Here is a 23446-nt window from a genome sequence, read left to right as displayed (position 1 = left end):
AGAGCCTGGGACAGACCTGGACACCTGGTTAGGGAGAGAGCCTGGGACAGACCTGGAAAAGGACACCTGGTTATAGGGAGAGAGCCTGAGACAGACCTGGACCAGGACATATGGTTATAGGGAGAGAGCCTGGAACAGACCAAGACACCTGGTTAGGGAGAGATTCTGGGACAAACCAGGACACCTGGTTATAGGGAGAGAGCCTGGGACAGACCTGGACCAGGACACCTGGTTACAGGGAGAGAACCTGGGACAGACCTGGACACCTGGTTATAGGGAGAGAACCTGGGACAGACCTGGACACGTGGTTAGGGAGAGATTCTGGGACAGACCAGGACACCTGGTTACAGGGAGAGAGCCTGGGACAGACCTGGACCAGGACACCTGGTTATAGGGAGCGAGCCTGGAACAGACCTGGACACCTGGTTACAGGGAGAGAGCCTGGAACAGACCAGGACACCTGGTTACAGGGAGAGAGCCTGGAACAGACCAGGACACCTGGTTACAGGGAGAGAGCCTGGAACAGACCAGGACACCTGGTTATAGGGAGAGAGCCTGGGACAGACCTGGACACCTGGTTATAGGGAGAGAGCCTGGAACAGACCAGGACACCTGGTTATAGGGAGAGATTCTGGAACAGACCAGGACACCTGGTTATAGGGAGAGAACCTGGGACAGACCTGGACACCTGGTTATAGGGAGAGTTTCTGGGACAGACCAGGACACCTGGTTAAGGAGAGTTTCTGGGACAGACCAGGACACCTGGTTACAGGGAGAGAGCCTGGGACAGACCTGGACCAGGACACCTGGTGAGGTAACAGTGATAACAGTGTATCCCTCTATCTCAGACTGTTATCAGAGCCCCGGGGGAACTCTGATTGAATCATATCCAGGATATGATCCAGTTTGAACATACATGAGAGAGCAGAGAGAGCCTCCGAACCACTTAGCATGGCTAGGTGGAGCAGAGAGAGCCTCGGAACCAGTCAGCATGGCTAGGTGGAGCAGAGAGAGCCTCCAAACCACTCAGCATGACTAGGTGGTGCAGAGAGAGCCACCAAACCACTCAGCATGGCTAGGTGGAGCAGAGAGAGCCTCCAAACCACTCAGCATGGCTAGGTGGAGCAGAGAGAGCCTCCAAACCACTCAGCATGACTAGGTGGTGCAGAGAGAGCCTCCAAACCACTCAGCATGGCTAGGTGGAGCAGAGAGAGCCTCCAAACCACTCAGCATGGCTAGGTGGAGCAGAGAGAGCCTCCAAACCACTCAGCATGGCTAGGTGGAGCAGATAGAGCCTCCAAACCACTCAGCATGGCTAGGTGGTGCAGAGAGAGCCTCCAAACAACTCAGCATGGCTAGGTGGAGCAGAGAGAGCCTCCAAACCACTCAGTATGGCTAGGTGGAGCAGAGAGAGTCTCCAAACCACTCAGCATGGCTAGGTGGAGCAGAGAGAGTCTCCAAACCACTCAGCATGGCTAGGTGGAGCAGAGAGAGTCTCCAAACCACTCAGCATGGCTAGGTGGAGCAGAGAGAGTCTCCAAACCACTCAGCATGGCTAGGTGGCTGGTGGAGCAGAGAGAGCCTCTGGGTGACGATCATGATAGTGTGTCATCACGTCTCTCTCTTGCATTATGTACGTCATCAAAATGGTCACATTTGCTGTCTCTCTCAATTCAATTCTCTCTCTTCTCTCTCTCTCCTTCTCTCTTCTCTCTTCTCTCTCTTCTCTCTCTCTCATCTCTCTCTCTTCTCTCTCCGTAAATCATGTCACCAACTGCAGTTGGATCTCTGATGTTCCCAGAGTTTCTCATGGTTTCATCGGTCCTTGTTGCCACCTCTCTGTCTCTCTCTCTCTCTCTCTCTGCCTGAGTGTTTAAATTGCTCTCTGAACTACTAGCCACAGAACTGAGAGGAAACTAGCCACAGAACTGAGAGGAAACTAGTCACAGAACTGAGAGGAAACTAGCCACATAACTGAGAGGAAACTAGTCACAGAACTGAGTGGAAACTAGCCACAGAACTGAGAGGAAACTAGCCACAGAACTGAGAGGAAACTAGCCACAGAACGGAGAGGAAACTAGCCACAGAACTGAGAGGAAACTAGCCACAGAACTGAGAGGAAACTAGCCACAGAACTGAGAGGAAACTAGCCACAGAACTAAGAGGAAACTAGCCACAGAACTGAGAGGAAACTAGCCACAGAACTGAGAGGAAACTAGCCACAGAACGGAGAGGAAACTAGCCACAGAACTGAGAGGAAACTAGCCACAGAACGGAGAGGAAACTAGCCACAGAACGGAGAGGAAACTAGCCACAGAACTGAGAGGAAACTAGCCACAGAACTGAGAGGAAACTAGCCACAGAACTGAGAGGAAACTAGCCACAGAACTGAGAGGAAACTAGCCACAGAACGGAGAGGAAACTAGCCACAGAACTGAGAGGAAACTAGCCACAGAACTGAGAGGAAACTAGCCACAGAACGGAGAGGAAACTAGCCACAGAACGGAGAGGAAACTAGCCACAGAACTGAGAGGAAACTAGCCACAGAACTGAGAGGAAACTAGCCACAGAACGGAGAGGAAACTAGCCACAGAACGGAGAGGAAACTAGCCACAGAACTGAGAGGAAACTAGCCACAGAACTGAGAGGAAACTAGTCACAGAACTGAGAGGAAACTAGCCACAGAACTGAGAGGAAACTAGCCACAGAACTGAGTGGAAACTAGCCACAGAACGGAGAGGAAACTAGCCACAGAACTGAGAGGAAACTAGCCACAGAACTGAGAGGAAACTAGCCACAGAACTGAGAGGAAAAGGCACTTTAGAATTCTCCTCATTTTCCTCCACCACTTTGTCTGACTGACTGAAAGTCATTTAAATTTAAAATATGTTCTGCCAAGTTTTGCTAGATAGAATATTTAGCTGGGAAAGCTGATGTGTTGATATCTAGACCTAGTTATTATTTTATTTGTGTGCATGTGTATAATCGACCGACCTAAGTTGTTGTTTCTGCAAGGAGTTTTTAGCTGACAAACTGGTGTTTATTGCTGATACTGATGAGAACAAGTCATTGCTCTAACAAAGAAGTGTCATTATTTTTTATTTTATTGGAAAGCTATCCACATAAAACGTGGATATGGTAAAACAGTAGGCACTGTCAATGAGCCGGCAAACAGACTGCTGTTACAGGCAGATACAGGCAAAGTATTGGCTTCAGTTAAAATGGCAAAAAAACAAACAACATTACAACAAACTTTCAAAAAAATCAAATAAAACAACATTTGAATGGATTTGTATACGAGGTTACAGGCTAAAAGCTTCAGTTTCATACATACTGTATGAATGCATTCATTGATTAGCTTCTGTTCTTCATAATGCTGTCAGCTAAATAACTTCAGATTTAAAGGTGTCTTCACAGGGCTGTAATAACACTATCGTAAGACTGTTATAATGCTAGTATTAAGCCTCATACCACACCTGTAATAAACAATGCAAAGCCAGCATCGCCATGGTATCCAGGTTGGATAGCGATGTTACTTTAGAACAATTGGAATGGTCTCAGACTCCGCCCACCCAACTCCGCCCACCCACCAGATAAACACTCATATACCCATATCTCAGTGGCATGACTATGGGGTTGAGGGGGCAGGTAGCCTAGTGGTTAGAGCGTTGGGTCAGTAACCAGCAGGTAGCCTAGTGGTTAGAGCGTTGGGTCAGTAAACTAAAGGTTGCTGGATCGAATCCCCGAGCCGACAAGGGTAAAAATCTGTTGTTCTGCCCCTGAGCAAAGCAGTTAACACACTGATCCCCGGTAGGCCGCCATTGTAAATAAGAATGTGTTCTTTAACTGACTTACCTAGTTAAATAAAGGTTTAATTTGTAACCTCCTCCTGGAGATCTACAGGGTGTGCTGGCTCCATCCTTGCTGAGTCAGCTGGTCAAGGTCATCTGTTTAGGGTAGGGTTGTAGCACAAACCTGTTCACTAAGTAGCTGTCCAGGAGGAGGGTTGGCCACCCCAGAGCAATACATACAGATTTAGCCCTGGGCCATCCCCAGACAATTAAGAAAGTCAACCAAATTCCAATTCCACATTCTCCTCACCGAAAAGCATTGAAGATAATTGGACATTTTTTTTGTGTACCTTCTGAACTGACCCCACCCCTGGCCCTTGGAAATGCCTGTGCAGTAGTACACGCCTTCTGTGAGAGTACGGTTAGCGCTACCATTGTCCCTCCGGTGCGGGGCTGACGTCAGCAGCAGCTGAATGAGTGGAGGGACTTCTTGAAGAACTTCCTGAACTCTGTGTTGAAGACCGTGTAGATAATGGGGTTGAGGGCGCTGTTGACGTAGCCCAGCCAGGTGACGGTGCTTATCAGGGCCTGCGGGATGTAGCAGGTAGCACACAGGGCCCGGGTGGTGTGGACAACGAAGAACGGGGTCCAGCAGAACAGGAAGCAACCTGAGGGGAGGAGGAGGAGGAGAGGAGAGGTAAGGGGTCTGTTCTGAACAATGGATCCATTAATTGATTCACGGATGATTGATTCATTAGATGATTGATTGATTAGATGATTGATTGATTAGATGATTGATTGATTAGATGATTGATTGATTAGATGATTGATTGATTAGATGATTGATTGATTAGATGATTGATTGATTAGATGATTGATTGATTAGATGACGTGACTTTACCTCCTTACTGTGTAAGAGTATTGAGAGTCTGGAAAATATCCCATCAATTATAAATCAATCAACTTATATCTACCAACTGTAGATCTTGATCTACATATTATCTACCTACTGTAGGTCTTTATCTACATACTGTAGGTCTTTATCTACCTCCTGTAGGTCTTTAGCTACCTACTATAGGTCTTTATCTACCTACTGTAGGTCTTTATCTACCTACTGTAGGTCTTTATCTACCTACTGCAGGTCTTTATCTACATACTGTAGGTCTTTATCTACATATTATCTACCTGCTGTAGGTCTTTATCTATCTACTGTAGGTCTTTATCTACCTACTGTAGGTCTTTATCTACCTACTGTAGGTCTTTATCTACATATTATCTACCTACTGTATGTCTTTATCTACCTACTGTAGATCTTTATCTACATATTATCTACCTACTGTAGGTCTTTATCTACCTACTGTATGTCTTTATCTACCTACTGTAGGTCTTTATCTACCTACTGTATGTCTTTATCTACCTACTGTAGATCTTTATCTACATATTATCTACCTACTGTAGGTCTTTATCTACCTACTGTATGTCTTTATCTACCTACTGTAGGTCTTTATCTTCCTACTGTAGGTCTTTATCTACCTATTATCTACCTACTGTAGGTCTTTATCTATCTACTGTAGGTCTTTATATACCTACTGTAGGTCTTTATCTACCTACTGTAGGTCTTTATCTACCTACTGTAGGTCTTTATCTACATATTATCTACCTACTGTAGGTCTTTATCTACCTACTGTAGGTCTTTATCTACCTACTGTAGGTTTTTATCTACATACTGTAGGTCTTTATCTACATACTGTAGGTCTTTATCTACCTACTGTAGGTCTTTATCTACCTACTGTAGGTCTTTATCTACATACTGTAGGTCTATATCTACCTACTGTAGGTCTTTATCTACATATTATCTACCTACTGTAGGTCTTTATCTACCTACTGTAGGTCTTTATCTACCTACTGTAGGTTTTTATCTACATACTGTAGGTCTTTATCTACATACTGTAGGTCTTTATCTACCTACTGTAGGTCTTTATCTACCTACTGTAGGTCTTTATCTACATACTGTAGGTCTTTATTCCTCTACTGTAGGTCTTTATCTACGTACTGTAGGTCTTTATCTACCTACTGTAGGTCTTGATCTACCTACTGTAGGTCTTTATCTACCTATTATCTACCTACTGTAGGTCTTTATCTACCTACTGTAGGTCTTTATCTACGTACTGTAGGTCTTTATTTACCTACTGTAGGTCTTTATCTACCTACTGTAGGTCTTGATCTACATACTATAGGTCTATATCTACCTACTGTAGGTCTTTATCTACCTACTGTAGGTCTTTATCTTCCTACTGTAGGTCTTTATCTACCTATTATCTACCTACTGTAGGTCTTTATCTACCTACTGTAGGTCTTTATCTACCTACTGTAGGTCTTTATAACCGTTGTTACCAAGACCAAGCAGAAGCTGAATCAAAGTGGTGTAAAATCTCCGTACAACCACCAGACTTTACTGTTCCACTGCCAACCCCATCTGATCTGATACGTGAAGCACAGCCAATCTACCACGTCAGTCTTAGTGCTATTTCATGGAGACTTAACTCAAAGAACATTAATCAGCAGTTTCACACATTTTTTTACAATTATTTTTTATTCTCCTTTTGCCCCTGAAGCAGAAAACACTCCATTTTATAAAGTGGCTTGTTGACGTTTTACAAAGTCCGACGCACACTAATGAGAGAGAGAGAGAGAGAGAGAGAGAGAGAGAGAGAGAGAGAGAGAGAGAGAGAGAGAGAGAGAGAGAGAGAGAGAGAGAGAGAGAGAGAGAGAATAAAGAGAGAGAGAGAGAGAGAGAGAGAGAGAGAGAGAGAGAGAGAGAATAAAGAGAGAGAGAGAGAGAGAGAGAGAGAGAGAGAGAGAGAGAGAGAGAGAGAGAGAGAGAGAGAGAGAGAAGCAGAGAGAGAGAGAGAGAGAAGCAGAGAGAGAGAGAGAGAGAGAGAGAGAGAGAGAAGCAGAGAGAGAGAGAGAAGCAGAGAGAGAGAGAGAAGCAGAGAGAGAGAGAGAGAGAGAGAGAGAGAGAGAGTAAAATTCTGTGTAAAACATTTGTTAATATCCTTTTCCAACCGCGAGAGGGTAAGTAAGTGTACGGCCGGTTGATCATTTAATGTTGCCACAGGGTTATAGCACCCCAAGCTATTTCTTCACACGCAATCAATTCACGACGACACCTCCGCGGCTGGGTAACACTCATTTACACTGCCTAGACCCTGTCAACATTGATACGAGGGAATCCCAAATAGCACCCTATTCCTGGTCAAAAGTAGTGCACTATGTAGGGAATAGGGTGCCATTTGGGACGACCCCCCCCCCCCAAAAAAAACTGTCTTTACAATATGGCGATAAGAGTGAGATAAATGAACAGCATGGCTGATGTCCTTGTAGATTAGAAACCTGCCTGCCTCTCTGGTGAGGTGAATAATGCAGGAATGTTGATGGGATTGCTATAAATACTCAGTCAAGCGCTTGGAGGTCGGGGTGGAGTAGCGATACAGATTAGGGTTGCGCCCTAAACTGTACCCTATTCCCTATGTAGTGCACTACTTTTGACTAGAACCGTCATAAACCTCTGGACAAAGGTAGTGCACTAAATAGGGAATAGGCTGCTATTTGGGATACAGTCTAGGTAGTACCATCTCCTGAACAGGGAAGCTCTTCCTCCCTCTGGAACTGATACTGCAACCTAATAAGCTTAGTTTCCCTCTACAGCTGTGAATCAGAGCTTCCCTGGCCAGATACTTAATCAAGACCCACCAACCACCTACAGCTGTGAATCAGAGTTTCCCTGGACACTTAATCAAGACCCACCAACCACCTACAGCTGTGAATCAGAGTTTCCCTGGACACTTAATCAAGACCCACCAACCACCTACAGCTGTGAATCAGAGCTTCCCTGGCCAGACACTTAATCAAGACCCACCAACCACCTACAGCTGTGAATCAGAGCTTCCCTGGCCAGATACTTAATCAAGACCCACCAACCACCTACAGCTGTGAATCAGAGCTTCCCTGGCCAGACACTTAATCAAGACCCACCAACCACCTACAGCTGTGAATCAGAGCTTCCCTGGCCAGACACTTAATCAAGACCCACCAACCACCTACAGCTGTGAATCAGAGCTTCCCTGGCCAGACACTTAATCAAGACCTACCAACCACCTACAGCTGTGAATCAGAGCTTCCCTGGACACTTAATCAAGACCCACCAACCACCTACAGCTGTGAATCAGAGTTTCCCTGGACACTTAATCAAGACCCACCACCCACCTACAGCTGTGAATCAGAGTTTCCCTGGACACTTAATCAAGACCCACCACCCACCTACAGCTGTGAATCAGAGTTTCCCTGGCCAGACACTTAATCAAGACCTACCAACCACCTACAGCTGTGAAACAGAGCTTCCCTGGCCAGACACTTAATCAAGACCTACCAACCACCTACAGCTGTGAATCAGAGCTTCCCTGGACACTTAATCAAGACCCACCAACCACCTACAGCTGTGAATCAGAGCTTCCCTGGCCAGACACTTAATCAAGACCTACCAACCACCTACAGCTGTGAAACAGAGCTTCCCTGGCCAGACACTTAATCAAGACCTACCAACCACCTACAGCTGTGAAACAGAGCTTCCCTAGACAGACACTTAATCAAGGGGCAACTGACAGTAGATAGAAGCTATTTGTCTGGAGTGTCTCCATGCGTTGTATGATTCATTGGTTAGGTATTCATTGGAAGAGGGGCTGAATTTATACCTCAACTCTCTGGGAGGTGGAGAGACTTTACTCTTAAAAGACAGTCTGTCTTCATCTGGAGAGACATTACTCTTAAGAGACAGTCTGTCTTCGTCTGGAGAGACTTTACTCTTATTAGACAGTCAGTCTTCCTCTGGAGAGACTTTACTCTTAAGAGACAGTCTGTCTTCACCTGGAGAGACTTTACTCTTAAGAGACAGCCTGTCTTCGTCTGGAGATACCTTACTCTTATTAGACAGTCTGTCTTCCTCTGGAGAGACTTAACTCTTAAGAGACAGTCTGTCTTCGTCTGGAGAGACTTTACTCTTATTAGACAGTCAGTCTTCCTCTGGAGAGACTTTACTCTTAAGAGACAGTCTGTCTTCACCTGGAGAGACTTTACTCTTAAGAGACAGCCTGTCTTCGTCTGGAGATACCTTACTCTTATTAGACAGTCTGTCTTCCTCTGGAGAGACTTAACTCTTAAGAGACAGTCTGTCTTCGTCTGGAGAGACTTTACTCTTAAGAGACAGCCTGTCTTCATCTGGAGAGACTTTACTCTTAAGAGACAGCCTGTCTTCCTCTGGAGAGACTTAACTCTTAAGAGACAGTCTGTCTTCACCTGGAGAGACTTTACTCTTAAGAGACAGTCTGTCTTAATCTGGAGAGACCCACCCCCCACCACAAGTCAAACACTTTGATGTCAGGCACCCCCAAGATATGTCGGGCACCCCCTAGAGAGTATGAGCACCCCCCTAGAACATCCCAAAATGTCAGTTGGATTAACCTTCATAAATGTTTCACCCCTGGAAGGAATTACAATAGGATTGTGTGCTCTTCCATTGAGCTTCCTTATTGAGCTTCCCCATAAAGCAATCAAAGTATCAACATTGGTCCGGGGAAACTTAATTTAGCTCACCTCCAAGAGCGTATTTCATTTGACGAATGTGGAGAACAATTACAGTCAACAAATGCTTTTTACAAATTGGAAACAGAAAATTGTCTGTCCTTTAACCCTTCAACAGAATAAGTGTTGTTGCCAAAGAGGAAAAATAGAGTCTGTCTGTCTGTCTGTCTGTCTGTCTGTCTGTCTGTCTGTCTGTCTGTCTAGTAAGAGAGGATCTGTCTGTCTGTCTGTCTAGTAGGAGAGGATCTGTCTGTCTGTCTGCCTGCCTGTCTGTCTGTCTGTCTGTCTAGTAGGAGAGGATCTGTCTGTCTGTCTGTCTAGTAGGAGAGGATCTGTCTGTCTGTCTGTCTGCCTGCCTGTCTGTCTGTCTGTCTGTCTGTCTGTCTGTCTGTCTGTCTGTCTAGTAGGAGAGGATCTGTCTGCCTGTCTGTCTGTCTGGTAGGAGAGGATCTGTCTGTCTGTCTGTCTGTCTGTCTGTCTGTCTGTCTGTCTGTCTGTCTGTCTGTCTGTCTGTCTGTCTGTCTGTCTGTCTGTCTGTCTGTCTGTCTGTCTGTCTGTCTGTCTGTCTAGTAAGAGAGGATCTGTCTGTCTGTCTGTCTGTCTGGTAGGAGAGGATCTGTCTGTCTGTCTGTCTGTCTGTCTGTCTGTCTGTCTGTCTGTCTGTCTGTCTGTCTGTCTGTCTGTCTGTCTGTCTGTCTAGTAGGAGAGGATCTGTCTGTCTGTCTGTCTGTCTGCCTGTCTGTCTGTCTAGTAGGAGAGGATCTGTCTGTCTGTCTGTCTAGTAGGAGAGGATCTGTCTGCCTGCCTGCCTGCCTGTCTGTCTGTCTGTCTGTCTGTCTGTCTGTCTGTCTGTCTGTCTGTCTGTCTGTCTAGTAGGAGAGGATCTGTCTGCCTGTCTGTCTGTCTGTATGTCTGTCTAGTAGGAGAGGATCTGTCTGTCTGTCTGCCTGTCTGTCTGTCTGTCTAGTAGGAGAGGATCTGTCTGTCTGTCTAGTAGGAGAGGATCTGTCTGTCTGTCTGTCTGTCTGTCTAGTAGGAGAGGATCTGTCTGTCTGTCTGTCTGCCTGCCTGCCTGCCTGTCTGTCTGTCTAGTAGGAGAGGATCTGTCTGTCTGCCTGTCTGTCTGTCTGTCTAGTAGGAGAGGATGGATCTGTCTGTTCCGTGTAGAATCACTATCCTCAGTGACATCTTAATATCTACCCTCAGTGTAAAGAACGAGACCAACGCCGGCCGTGCACAGCCTCGTCTCTGACCACAGAACAGACACATTTTTCTGTTCATTTCCCAACTATTTGACACCCAGCCGGTGATCTACTGAGTGGAGACGGCCGACATTGGTGTTGATCTGTGTTGTCTTCAACAGGAACCACCCTCACTGACTGCCTGGTGTTATGAGGGACAACTTGTCGTGTCCCCAGCAGAGGGCCCTGCATGGTAAACTGTGTTTCCTGCTAATACTAATTGATGTGACGCTCTGAGCGTTACCTGATACCAACTGCCTCCTGTCCTGGGACACAATCAAATTTAAGGATCAACTTCAATTCAACGTCAAGCTGAAAAACAACCCTGATCTGTTGAACAGCAGCGATTCTTTTTTTTCTTACTTTAAACTCTGTTTATTAGAAACGCAGATGGACTTTTCACACTGAACCAAACCAAGCTTGTACAGAGCTGACCTGATTACGCAGATCACAATCATAGTTTCTGGAACTTTTGCTGACAATATCCACATTATGTTTGGATTGGGTGTGAAATAGTGTGAAATGACTATCTGTGTAATGAGTCACCACCCACATGGTCTCCCGCATAGATTACCAAAGACAGAGAGGAACATCCGTCAGTCTGGCTGGAGACTAATGAAGACATTTAACTCTCCTCAACACTTCCATCTGTTTCTGCTCATTAGTTGAAGCCGTGAACGAATCAGACGGCACCTCTGTACTTAAACCTGTGGTCATGTGTGTCGTGGGGTTAAGACGATCCAAAGTGGTACATCATGTCTGGATTGAAGGCTTTAAGCTAAACTTAGTCAGGTAGAGAACGGTGGCCTAAAGTCACACTTCTAATAGGTCCACAGACCTTCTGTCAGATGTAGCATCTGATGACTACAGACCTTCTGTCAGACCTAGCATCTGATGACTACAGACCTTCTGTCAGACGTAGCATCTGATGACTACAGACCTTCTGTCAGACTGAGCATCTGATGACTACAGACCTTCTGTTAGACCTAGCATCTGATGACTACAGACCTTCTGTCAGACCTAGCATCTGATGACTACAGACCTTCTGTCAGACCTAGCATCTGATGTCTACAGACCTTCTGTCAGACCTAGCATCTGATGTCTACAGACCTTCTGTCAGACCTAGCATCTGATGTCTACAGACCTTCTGTCAGACCTAGCATCTGATGACTACAGACCTTCTGTCAGACCTAGCATCTGATGTCTACAGACCTTCTGTCAGACCTAGCATCTGATGAATACAGACCTTCTGTCAGACTACAGACCTTCTGTCAGACCTAGCATCTGATGACTACAGACCTTCCGTCAGACCTAGCATCTGATGACTACAGACCTTCTGTTAGACCTAGCATCAGATGACTACAGACCTTCTGTCTAACAGACCTTCTGTCAGACCTAGCATCTGATGACTACAGACCTTCTGACTAACAGACATTCTGTTATACCTAGCATCTGATGGCTACAGACCTTCTGTCAGACCTAGCATCTGATGACTACAGACCTTCTGTCAGACCTAGCATCTGATGACTACAGACCTTCTGACTAACAGACATTCTGTTATACCTAGCATCTGATGGCTACAGACCTTCTGTTAGACCTAGTGTCTGATGACTACAGACCTTCTGTCAGACCTAGCATCTGATGACTACAGACATTCTATTAGACCTAGCATCTGATGACTACAGACCTTCTGTTAGACCTAGCATCTGATGACTACAGACCTTCTGTCTAACATACCTTCTGTCAGACACAGACATTCTATTAGACCTAGCATCTGATGACGACAGCCCTTCTGTCAGACCTAGCGTCTGATGACTACAGACCTTCTGTCTAACAGACCTTCTGTCAGACCTAGCATCTGATGACTACAGACCTTCCGTCAGACCTAGCATCTGATGACTACAGACCTTCTGTTAGACCTAGCATCAGATGACTACAGACCTTCTGTCTAACAGACATTCTGTCAGACCTAGCATCTGATGACTACAGACCTTCTGACTAACAGACATTCTGTTATACCTAGCATCTGATGGCTACAGACCTTCTGTCAGACCTAGCATCTGATGACTACAGACCTTCTGTCAGACCTAGCATCTGATGACTACAGACCTTCTGTCTAACAGACCTTCTGTCAGACCTAGCATCTGATGGCTACAGACCTTCTGTTAGACCTAGCATCTGATGACTACAGACCTTCTGTCAGACCTAGCATCTGATGACTACAGACCTTCTATTAGACCTAGCATCTGATGACTACAGACCTTCTGTTAGACCTAGCATCTGATGACTACAGGCCTTCTGTCAGACCTAGCATCTGATGACTACAGACCTTCTGTTAGACCTAGCATCTGATGACTACAGACCTTCTATTAGACCTAGCATCTGATGACTACAGACCTTCTGTCAGACCTAGCATCTGATGACTACAGACCTTCTGTCAGACCTAGCGTCTGATGACTACAGCCCTTCTGTCTAACAGACCTTCTGTCAGACCTAGCATCTGATGACTACAGACCTTCTGTCTAACATACCTTCTGTCAGACCTAGCATCTGATGACTACATACCTTCTGTTAGACCTAGCATCTGATGACCACAGACCTTCTGTCTAACAGACCTTCTGTCAGAGCTAGCGTCTGATGAATACATACCTTCTGTCAGACCTAGCATCTGATGACTATAGACCTTCTGTCAGACCTAGCGTCTGATGACTACAGACCTTCTGTCTAACAGACCTTCTGTTATACCTATTGTCTGATGCCTACAGACCTTCCGTCAGACCTAGCATCTGATGACTACAGACCTTCTGTTAGACCTAGCATCAGATGACTACAGACCTTCTGTCTAACAGACCTTCTGTCAGACCTAGCATCTGATGACTACAGACCTTCTGACTAACAGACATTCTGTTATACCTAGCATCTGATGGCTACAGACCTTCTGTCAGACCTAGCATCTGATGACTACAGACCTTCTGTCAGACCTAGCATCTGATGACTACAGACCTTCTGTCTAACAGACCTTCTGTCAGACCTAGCATCTGATGACTACAGACCTTCTGTTAGACCTAGCATCTGATGACTACAGACCTTCTGTCAGACCTAGCATCTGATGACTACAGACCTTCTATTAGACCTAGCATCTGATGACTACAGACCTTCTGTTAGACCTAGCATCTGATGACTACAGGCCTTCTGTCAGACCTAGCATCTGATGACTACAGACCTTCTGTTAGACCTAGCATCTGATGACTACAGACCTTCTATTAGACCTAGCATCTGATGACTACAGACCTTCTGTCAGACCTAGCATCTGATGACTACAGACCTTCTGTCAGACCTAGCGTCTGATGACTACAGCCCTTCTGTCTAACAGACCTTCTGTCAGACCTAGCATCTGATGACTACAGACCTTCTGTCTAACATACCTTCTGTCAGACCTAGTGTCTGATGACTACATACCTTCTGTTAGGCCTAGCATCTGATGACCACAGACCTTCTGTCTAACAGACCTTCTGTCAGAGCTAGCGTCTGATGAATACATACCTTCTGTCAGACCTAGCATCTGATGACTATAGACCTTCTGTCAGACCTAGCGTCTGATGACTACAGACCTTCTGTCTAACAGACCTTCTGTTATACCTATTGTCTGATGCCTACAGACCTTCTGTCAGACCTAGCATCTGATGTCTACAGACCTTCTGTCAGACCTAGCATCTGATGTCTACAGACCTTCTGTCAGACCTAGCATCTGATGTCTACAGACCTTCTGTCAGACCTAGCATCTGATGACTACAGACCTTCTGTCAGACCTAGCATCTGATGTCTACAGACCTTCTGTCAGACCTAGCATCTGATGAATACAGACCTTCTGTCAGACTACAGACCTTCTGTCAGACCTAGCATCTGATGACTACAGACCTTCCGTCAGACCTAGCATCTGATGACTACAGACCTTCTGTTAGACCTAGCATCAGATGACTACAGACTTTCTGTCTAACAGACCTTCTGTCAGACCTAGCATCTGATGACTACAGACCTTCTGACTAACAGACATTCTGTTATACCTAGCATCTGATGGCTACAGACCTTCTGTCAGACCTAGCATCTGATGACTACAGACCTTCTGACTAACAGACATTCTGTTATACCTAGCATCTGATGGCTACAGACCTTCTGTTAGACCTAGTGTCTGATGACTACAGACCTTCTGTCAGACCTAGCATCTGATGACTACAGACATTCTATTAGACCTAGCATCTGATGACTACAGACCTTCTGTTAGACCTAGCATCTGATGACTACAGACCTTCTGTCTAACAGACCTTCTGTCAGACACAGACATTTTATTAGACCTAGCATCTGATGACGACAGCCCTTCTGTCAGACCTAGCGTCTGATGACTACAGACCTTCTGTCTAACAGACCTTCTGTCAGACCTAGCATCTGATGACTACAGACCTTCCGTCAGACCTAGCATCTGATGACTACAGACCTTCTGTTAGACCTAGCATCAGATGACTACAGACCTTCTGTCTAACAGACCTTCTGTCAGACCTAGCATCTGATGACTACAGACCTTCTGACTAACAGACATTCTGTTATACCTAGCATCTGATGGCTACAGACCTTCTGTCAGACCTAGCATCTGATGACTACAGACCTTCTGTCAGACCTAGCATCTGATGACTACAGACCTTCTGTCTAACAGACCTTCTGTCAGACCTAGCATCTGATGACTACAGACCTTCTGTTAGACCTAGCATCTGATGACTACAGACCTTCTGTCAGACCTAGCATCTGATGACTACAGACCTTCTATTAGACCTAGCATCTGATGACTACAGACCTTCTGTTAGACCTAGCATCTGATGACTACAGGCCTTCTGTCAGACCTAGCATCTGATGACTACAGACCTTCTGTTAGACCTAGCATCTGATGACTACAGACCTTCTATTAGACCTAGCATCTGATGACTACAGACCTTCTGTCAGACCTAGCATCTGATGACTACAGACCTTCTGTCAGACCTAGCGTCTGATGACTACAGCCCTTCTGTCTAACAGACCTTCTGTCAGACCTAGCATCTGATGACTACAGACCTTCTGTCTAACATACCTTCTGTCAGACCTAGTGTCTGATGACTACCTACCTTCTGTTAGACCTAGCATCTGATGACCACAGACCTTCTGTCTAACAGACCTTCTGTCAGAGCTAGCGTCTGATGAATACATACCTTCTGTCAGACCTAGCATCTGATGACTATAGACCTTCTGTCAGACCTAGCGTCTGATGACTACAGACCTTCTGTCTAACAGACCTTCTGTTATACCTATTGTCTGATGCCTACAGACCTTCTGTCTAACAGACCTTCTGTCAGATCTAGCATCTGATGACTACAGACCTTATGTCAGACCTAGCATCTGATGACTATAGACCTTCCATCAGACCTAGCATCTGATGACTACAGACCTTCTGTTAGACCTAGCATCTGATGACTACAGACCTTCTGTCAGACCTAGCATCTGATAACTACAGACCTTCTGTCTAACAGACCTTCTGTCAGACCTAGCATCTGATGACTACAGACCTTCTGTCAGACCTAGCATCTGATGACTACAGACCTTCTGTTAGACCTAGCATCTGATGACTACATACCTTCTGTCAGACCTAGCATCTGATGACTACAGACCTTCTGTCAGACCTAGCATCTGATGTCTACAGACCTTCTGTCAGACCTAGCATCTGATGACTACAGACCTTCTGTCAGACCTAGCATCTGATGTCTACAGACCTTCTGTCAGACCTAGCATCTGATGTCTACAGACCTTCTGTCAGACCTAGCATCTGATGACTACAGACCTTCTGTCAGACCTAGCATCTGATGTCTACAGATCTTCTGTCAGACCTAGCATCTGATGAATACAGACCTTCTGTCAGACCTAGCATCTGATGACTACAGACATTCTATTAGACCTAGCATCTGATGACGACAGACCTTCTGTCAGACCTAGCGTCTGATGACTACAGACCTTCGGTCTAACAGACCTTCTGTCAGACCTAGCATCTGATGACTACAGACCTTCCGTCAGACCTAGCATCTGATGACTACAGACCTTCTGTTAGACCTAGCATCAGATGACTACAGACATTCTGTCTAACATACCTTCTGTCAGACCTAGCATCTGATGACTACAGACCTTCTGACTAACAGACATTCTGTTATACCTAGCATCTGATGGCTACAGACCTTCTGTCAGACCTAGCGTCTGATGACTACAGACCTTCTGTCTAACAGACCTTCTGTTATACCTATTGTCTGATGCCTACAGACCTTCTGTCTAACAGACCTTCTGTCAGATCTAGCATCTGATGACTACAGACCTTATGTCAGACCTAGCATCTGATGACTATAGACCTTCCATCAGACCTAGCATCTGATGACTACAGACCTTCTGTTAGACCTAGCATCTGATGACTACAGACCTTCTGTCAGACCTAGCATCTGATAACTACAGACCTTCTGTCTAACAGACCTTCTGTCAGACCTAGCATCTGATGACTACAGACCTTCTGTCAGACCTAGCATCTGATGACTACAGACCTTCTGTTAGACCTAGCATCTGATGACTACATACCTTCTGTCAGACCTAGCATCTGATGACTACAGACCTTCTGTCAGACCTAGCATCTGATGTCTACAGACCTTCTGTCAGACCTAGCATCTGATGACTACAGACCTTCTGTCAGACCTAGCATCTGATGTCTACAGACCTTCTGTCAGATCTAGCATCTGATGTCTACAGACCTTCTGTCAGACCTAGCATCTGATGACTACAGACCTTCTGTCAGACCTAGCATCTGATGTCTACAGATCTTCTGTCAGACCTAGCATCTGATGAATACAGACCTTCTGTCAGACCTAGCATCTGATGACTACAGACATTCTATTAGACCTAGCATCTGATGACGACAGACCTTCTGTCAGACCTAGCGTCTGATGACTACAGACCTTCTGTCTAACAGACCTTCTGTCAGACCTAGCATCTGATGACTACAGACCTTCCGTCAGACCTAGCATCTGATGACTACAGACCTTCTGTTAGACCTAGCATCAGATGACTACAGACATTCTGTCTAACATACCTTCTGTCAGACCTAGCATCTGATGACTACAGACCTTCTGACTAACAGACATTCTGTTATACCTAGCATCTGATGGCTACAGACCTTCTGTCAGACCTAGCGTCTGATGACTACAGACCTTCTGTCTAACAGACCTTCTGTTATACCTATTGTCTGATGCCTACAGACCTTCCGTCAGACCTAGCATCTGATGACTACAGACCTTCTGTTAGACCTAGCATCAGATGACTACAGACCTTCTGTCTAACAGACCTTCTGTCAGACCTAGCATCTGATGACTACAGACCTTCTGACTAACAGACATTCTGTTATACCTAGCATCTGATGGCTACAGACCTTCTGTCAGACCTAGCATCTGATGACTACAGACCTTCTGTCAGACCTAGCATCTGATGACTACAGACCTTCTGTCTAACAGACCTTCTGTCAGACCTAGCATCTGATGACTACAGACCTTCTGTTAGACCTAGCATCTGATGACTACATACCTTCTGTTAGACCTAGCATCTGATGACTACAGACCTTCTGTCAGACCTAGCATCTGATGACTACAGACCTTCTGTCTAACAGACCTTCTGTCAGACCTAGCATCTGATGACTACAGACCTTCTGTCAGACCTAGCATCTGATGACTACAGACCTTCTATTAGACCTAGCATCTGATGACTACAGACCTTCTGTTAGACCTAGCATCTGATGACTACAGGCCTTCTGTCAGACCTAGCATCTGATGACTACAGACCTTCTGTTAGACCTAGCATCTGATGACTACAGACCTTCTATTAGACCTAGCATCTGATGACTACAGACCTTCTGTCAGACCTAGCATCTGATGACTACAGACCTTCTGTCAGACCTAGCGTCTGATGACTACAGCCCTTCTGTCTAACAGACCTTCTGTCAGACCTAGCATCTGATGACTACAGACCTTCTGTCTAACATACCTTCTGTCAGACCTAGTGTCTGATGACTACATACCTTCTGTTAGGCCTAGCATCTGATGACCACAGACCTTCTGTCTAACAGACCTTCTGTCAGAGCTAGCGTCTGATGAATACATACCTTCTGTCAGACCTAGCATCTGATGACTATAGACCTTCTGTCAGACCTAGCGTCTGATGACTACAGACCTTCTGTCTAACAGACCTTCTGTTATACCTATTGTCTGATGCCTACAGACCTTCTGTCAGACCTAGCATCTGATGTCTACAGACCTTCTGTCAGACCTAGCATCTGATGTCTACAGACCTTCTGTCAGACCTAGCATCTGATGTCTACAGACCTTCTGTCAGACCTAGCATCTGATGACTACAGACCTTCTGTCAGACCTAGCATCTGATGTCTACAGACCTTCTGTCAGACCTAGCATCTGATGAATACAGACCTTCTGTCAGACTACAGACCTTCTGTCAGACCTAGCATCTGATGACTACAGACCTTCCGTCAGACCTAGCATCTGATGACTACAGACCTTCTGTTAGACCTAGCATCAGATGACTACAGACCTTCTGTCTAACAGACCTTCTGTCAGACCTAGCATCTGATGACTACAGACCTTCTGACTAACAGACATTCTGTTATACCTAGCATCTGATGGCTGCAGACCTTCTGTCAGACCTAGCATCTGATGACTACAGACCTTCTGACTAACAGACATTCTGTTATACCTAGCATCTGATGGCTACAGACCTTCTGTTAGACCTAGTGTCTGATGACTACAGACCTTCTGTCAGACCTAGCATCTGATGACTACAGACATTCTATTAGACCTAGCATCTGATGACTACAGACCTTCTGTTAGACCTAGCATCTGATGACTACAGACCTTCTGTCTAACAGACCTTCTGTCAGACACAGACATTTTATTAGACCTAGCATCTGATGACGACAGCCCTTCTGTCAGACCTAGCGTCTGATGACTACAGACCTTCTGTCTAACAGACCTTCTGTCAGACCTAGCATCTGATGACTACAGACCTTCCGTCAGACCTAGCATCTGATGACTACAGACCTTCTGTTAGACCTAGCATCAGATGACTACAGACCTTCTGTCTAACAGACCTTCTGTCAGATCTAGCATCTGATGACTACAGACCTTCTGACTAACAGACATTCTGTTATACCTAGCATCTGATGGCTACAGACCTTCTGTCAGACCTAGCATCTGATGACTACAGACCTTCTGTCAGACCTAGCATCTGATGACTACAGACCTTCTGTCTAACAGACCTTCTGTCAGACCTAGCATCTGATGACTACAGACCTTCTGTTAGACCTAGCATCTGATGACTAAAGACCTTCTGTCAGACCTAGCATCTGATGACTACAGACCTTCTATTAGACCTAGCATCTGATGACTACAGACCTTCTGTTAGACCTAGCATCTGATGACTACAGGCCTTCTGTCAGACCTAGCATCTGATGACTACAGACCTTCTGTTAGACCTAGCATCTGATGACTACAGACCTTCTGTCAGACCTAGCGTCTGATGACTACAGCCCTTCTGTCTAACAGACCTTCTGTCAGACCTAGCATCTGATGACTACAGACCTTCTGTCTAACATACCTTCTGTCAGACCTAGTGTCTGATGACTACATACCTTCTGTTAGACCTAGCATCTGATGACCACAGACCTTCTGTCTAACAGACCTTCTGTCAGAGCTAGCGTCTGATGAATACATACCTTCTGTCAGACCTAGCATCTGATGACTATAGACCTTCTGTCAGACCTAGCGTCTGATGACTACAGACCTTCTGTCTAACAGACCTTCTGTTATACCTATTGTCTGATGCCTACAGACCTTCTGTCTAACAGACCTTCTGTCAGATCTAGCATCTGATGACTACAGACCTTATGTCAGACCTAGCATCTGATGACTATAGACCTTCCATCAGACCTAGCATCTGATGACTACAGACCTTCTGTTAGACCTAGCATCTGATGACTACAGACCTTCTGTCAGACCTAGCATCTGATAACTACAGACCTTCTGTCTAACAGACCTTCTGTCAGACCTAGCATCTGATGACTACAGACCTTCTGTCAGACCTAGCATCTGATGACTACAGACCTTCTGTCTAACAGACCTTCTGTCAGACACAGACATTTTATTAGACCTAGCATCTGATGACGACAGCCCTTCTGTCAGACCTAGCGTCTGATGACTACAGACCTTCTGTCTAACAGACCTTCTGTCAGACCTAGCATCTGATGACTACAGACCTTCCGTCAGACCTAGCATCTGATGACTACAGACCTTCTGTTAGACCTAGCATCAGATGACTACAGACCTTCTGTCTAACAGACCTTCTGTCAGACCTAGCATCTGATGACTACAGACCTTCTGACTAACAGACATTCTGTTATACCTAGCATCTGATGGCTACAGACCTTCTGTCAGACCTAGCATCTGATGACTACAGACCTTCTGTCAGACCTAGCATCTGATGACTACAGACCTTCTGTCTAACAGACCTTCTGTCAGACCTAGCATCTGATGACTACAGACCTTCTGTTAGACCTAGCATCTGATGACTACAGACCTTCTGTCAGACCTAGCATCTGATGACTACAGACCTTCTATTAGACCTAGCATCTGATGACTACAGACCTTCTGTTAGACCTAGCATCTGATGACTACAGGCCTTCTGTCAGACCTAGCATCTGATGACTACAGACCTTCTGTTAGACCTAGCATCTGATGACTACAGACCTTCTATTAGACCTAGCATCTGATGACTACAGACCTTCTGTCAGACCTAGCATCTGATGACTACAGACCTTCTGTCAGACCTAGCGTCTGATGACTACAGCCCTTCTGTCTAACAGACCTTCTGTCAGACCTAGCATCTGATGACTACAGACCTTCTGTCTAACATACCTTCTGTTATACCTATTGTCTGATGCCTACAGACCTTCTGTCTAACAGACCTTCTGTCAGATCTAGCATCTGATGACTACAGACCTTATGTCAGACCTAGCATCTGATGACTATAGACCTTCCATCAGACCTAGCATCTGATGACTACAGACCTTCTGTTAGACCTAGCATCTGATGACTACAGACCTTCTGTCAGACCTAGCATCTGATAACTACAGACCTTCTGTCTAACAGACCTTCTGTCAGACCTAGCATCTGATGACTACAGCCCTTCTGTCTAACAGACCTTCTGTCAGACCTAGCATCTGATGACTACAGACCTTCTGTCTAACATACCTTCTGTTATACCTATTGTCTGATGCCTACAGACCTTCTGTCTAACAGACCTTCTGTCAGATCTAGCATCTGATGACTACAGACCTTATGTCAGACCTAGCATCTGATGACTATAGACCTTCCATCAGACCTAGCATCTGATGACTACAGACCTTCTGTTAGACCTAGCATCTGATGACTACAGACCTTCTGTCAGACCTAGCATCTGATAACTACAGACCTTCTGTCTAACAGACCTTCTGTCAGACCTAGCATCTGATGACTACAGACCTTCTGTCAGACCTAGCATCTGATGACTACAGACCTTCTGTCTAACAGACCTTCTGTCAGACACAGACATTTTATTAGACCTAGCATCTGATGACGACAGCCCTTCTGTCAGACCTAGCGTCTGATGACTACAGACCTTCTGTCTAACAGACCTTCTGTCAGACCTAGCATCTGATGACTACAGACCTTCCGTCAGACCTAGCATCTGATGACTACAGACCTTCTGTTAGACCTAGCATCAGATGACTACAGACCTTCTGTCTAACAGACCTTCTGTCAGACCTAGCATCTGATGACTACAGACCTTCTGACTAACAGACATTCTGTTATACCTAGCATCTGATGGCTACAGACCTTCTGTCAGACCTAGCATCTGATGACTACAGACCTTCTGTCAGACCTAGCATCTGATGACTACAGACCTTCTGTCTAACAGACCTTCTGTCAGACCTAGCATCTGATGACTACAGACCTTCTGTTAGACCTAGCATCTGATGACTACAGACCTTCTGTCAGACCTAGCATCTGATGACTACAGACCTTCTATTAGACCTAGCATCTGATGACTACAGACCTTCTGTTAGACCTAGCATCTGATGACTACAGGCCTTCTGTCAGACCTAGCATCTGATGACTACAGACCTTCTGTTAGACCTAGCATCTGATGACTACAGACCTTCTATTAGACCTAGCATCTGATGACTACAGACCTTCTGTCAGACCTAGCATCTGATGACTACAGACCTTCTGTCAGACCTAGCGTCTGATGACTACAGCCCTTCTGTCTAACAGACCTTCAATCAGACCTAGCATCTGATGACTACAGACCTTCTGTCTAACATACCTTCTGTCAGACCTAGTGTCTGATGACTACCTACCTTCTGTTAGACCTAGCATCTGATGACCACAGACCTTCTGTCTAACAGACCTTCTGTCAGAGCTAGCGTCTGATGAATACATACCTTCTGTCAGACCTAGCATCTGATGACTATAGACCTTCTGTCAGACCTAGCGTCTGATGACTACAGACCTTCTGTCTAACAGACCTTCTGTTATACCTATTGTCTGATGCCTACAGACCTTCTGTCTAACAGACCTTCTGTCAGATCTAGCATCTGATGACTACAGACCTTATGTCAGACCT

At 45.6% G+C, this 23446-nt stretch overlaps 1 protein-coding gene across 2 annotated transcripts in view; it reads right to left on the bottom strand.

The window, feature by feature from the left end:
- Positions 1-3075: 3075 nt before the first annotated feature.
- The window catches only part of LOC109877259 (D(4) dopamine receptor), a 44995-nt gene continuing 24624 nt past the window's right edge, over positions 3076-23446 (bottom strand). For both annotated transcript variants that reach the window (XM_031812288.1, XM_031812289.1), the window contains exon 4: positions 3076-4459. In XM_031812288.1, coding sequence (XP_031668148.1) covers positions 4251-4459 — 209 coding nt within the window. In that variant the 3' untranslated portion in view covers positions 3076-4250. The remainder of the gene's footprint in view (positions 4460-23446) is intronic.

The sequence above is a fragment of the Oncorhynchus kisutch genome, unplaced genomic scaffold (genome assembly GCF_002021735.2).
Source record: "Oncorhynchus kisutch isolate 150728-3 unplaced genomic scaffold, Okis_V2 Okis03b-Okis08b_hom, whole genome shotgun sequence".
NCBI classification, from domain to species: domain Eukaryota; kingdom Metazoa; phylum Chordata; class Actinopteri; order Salmoniformes; family Salmonidae; genus Oncorhynchus; species Oncorhynchus kisutch.
The sequence above is the reverse complement of the archived record's forward strand: the minus strand, read 5'-3'. Positions and strand labels throughout refer to the sequence as shown.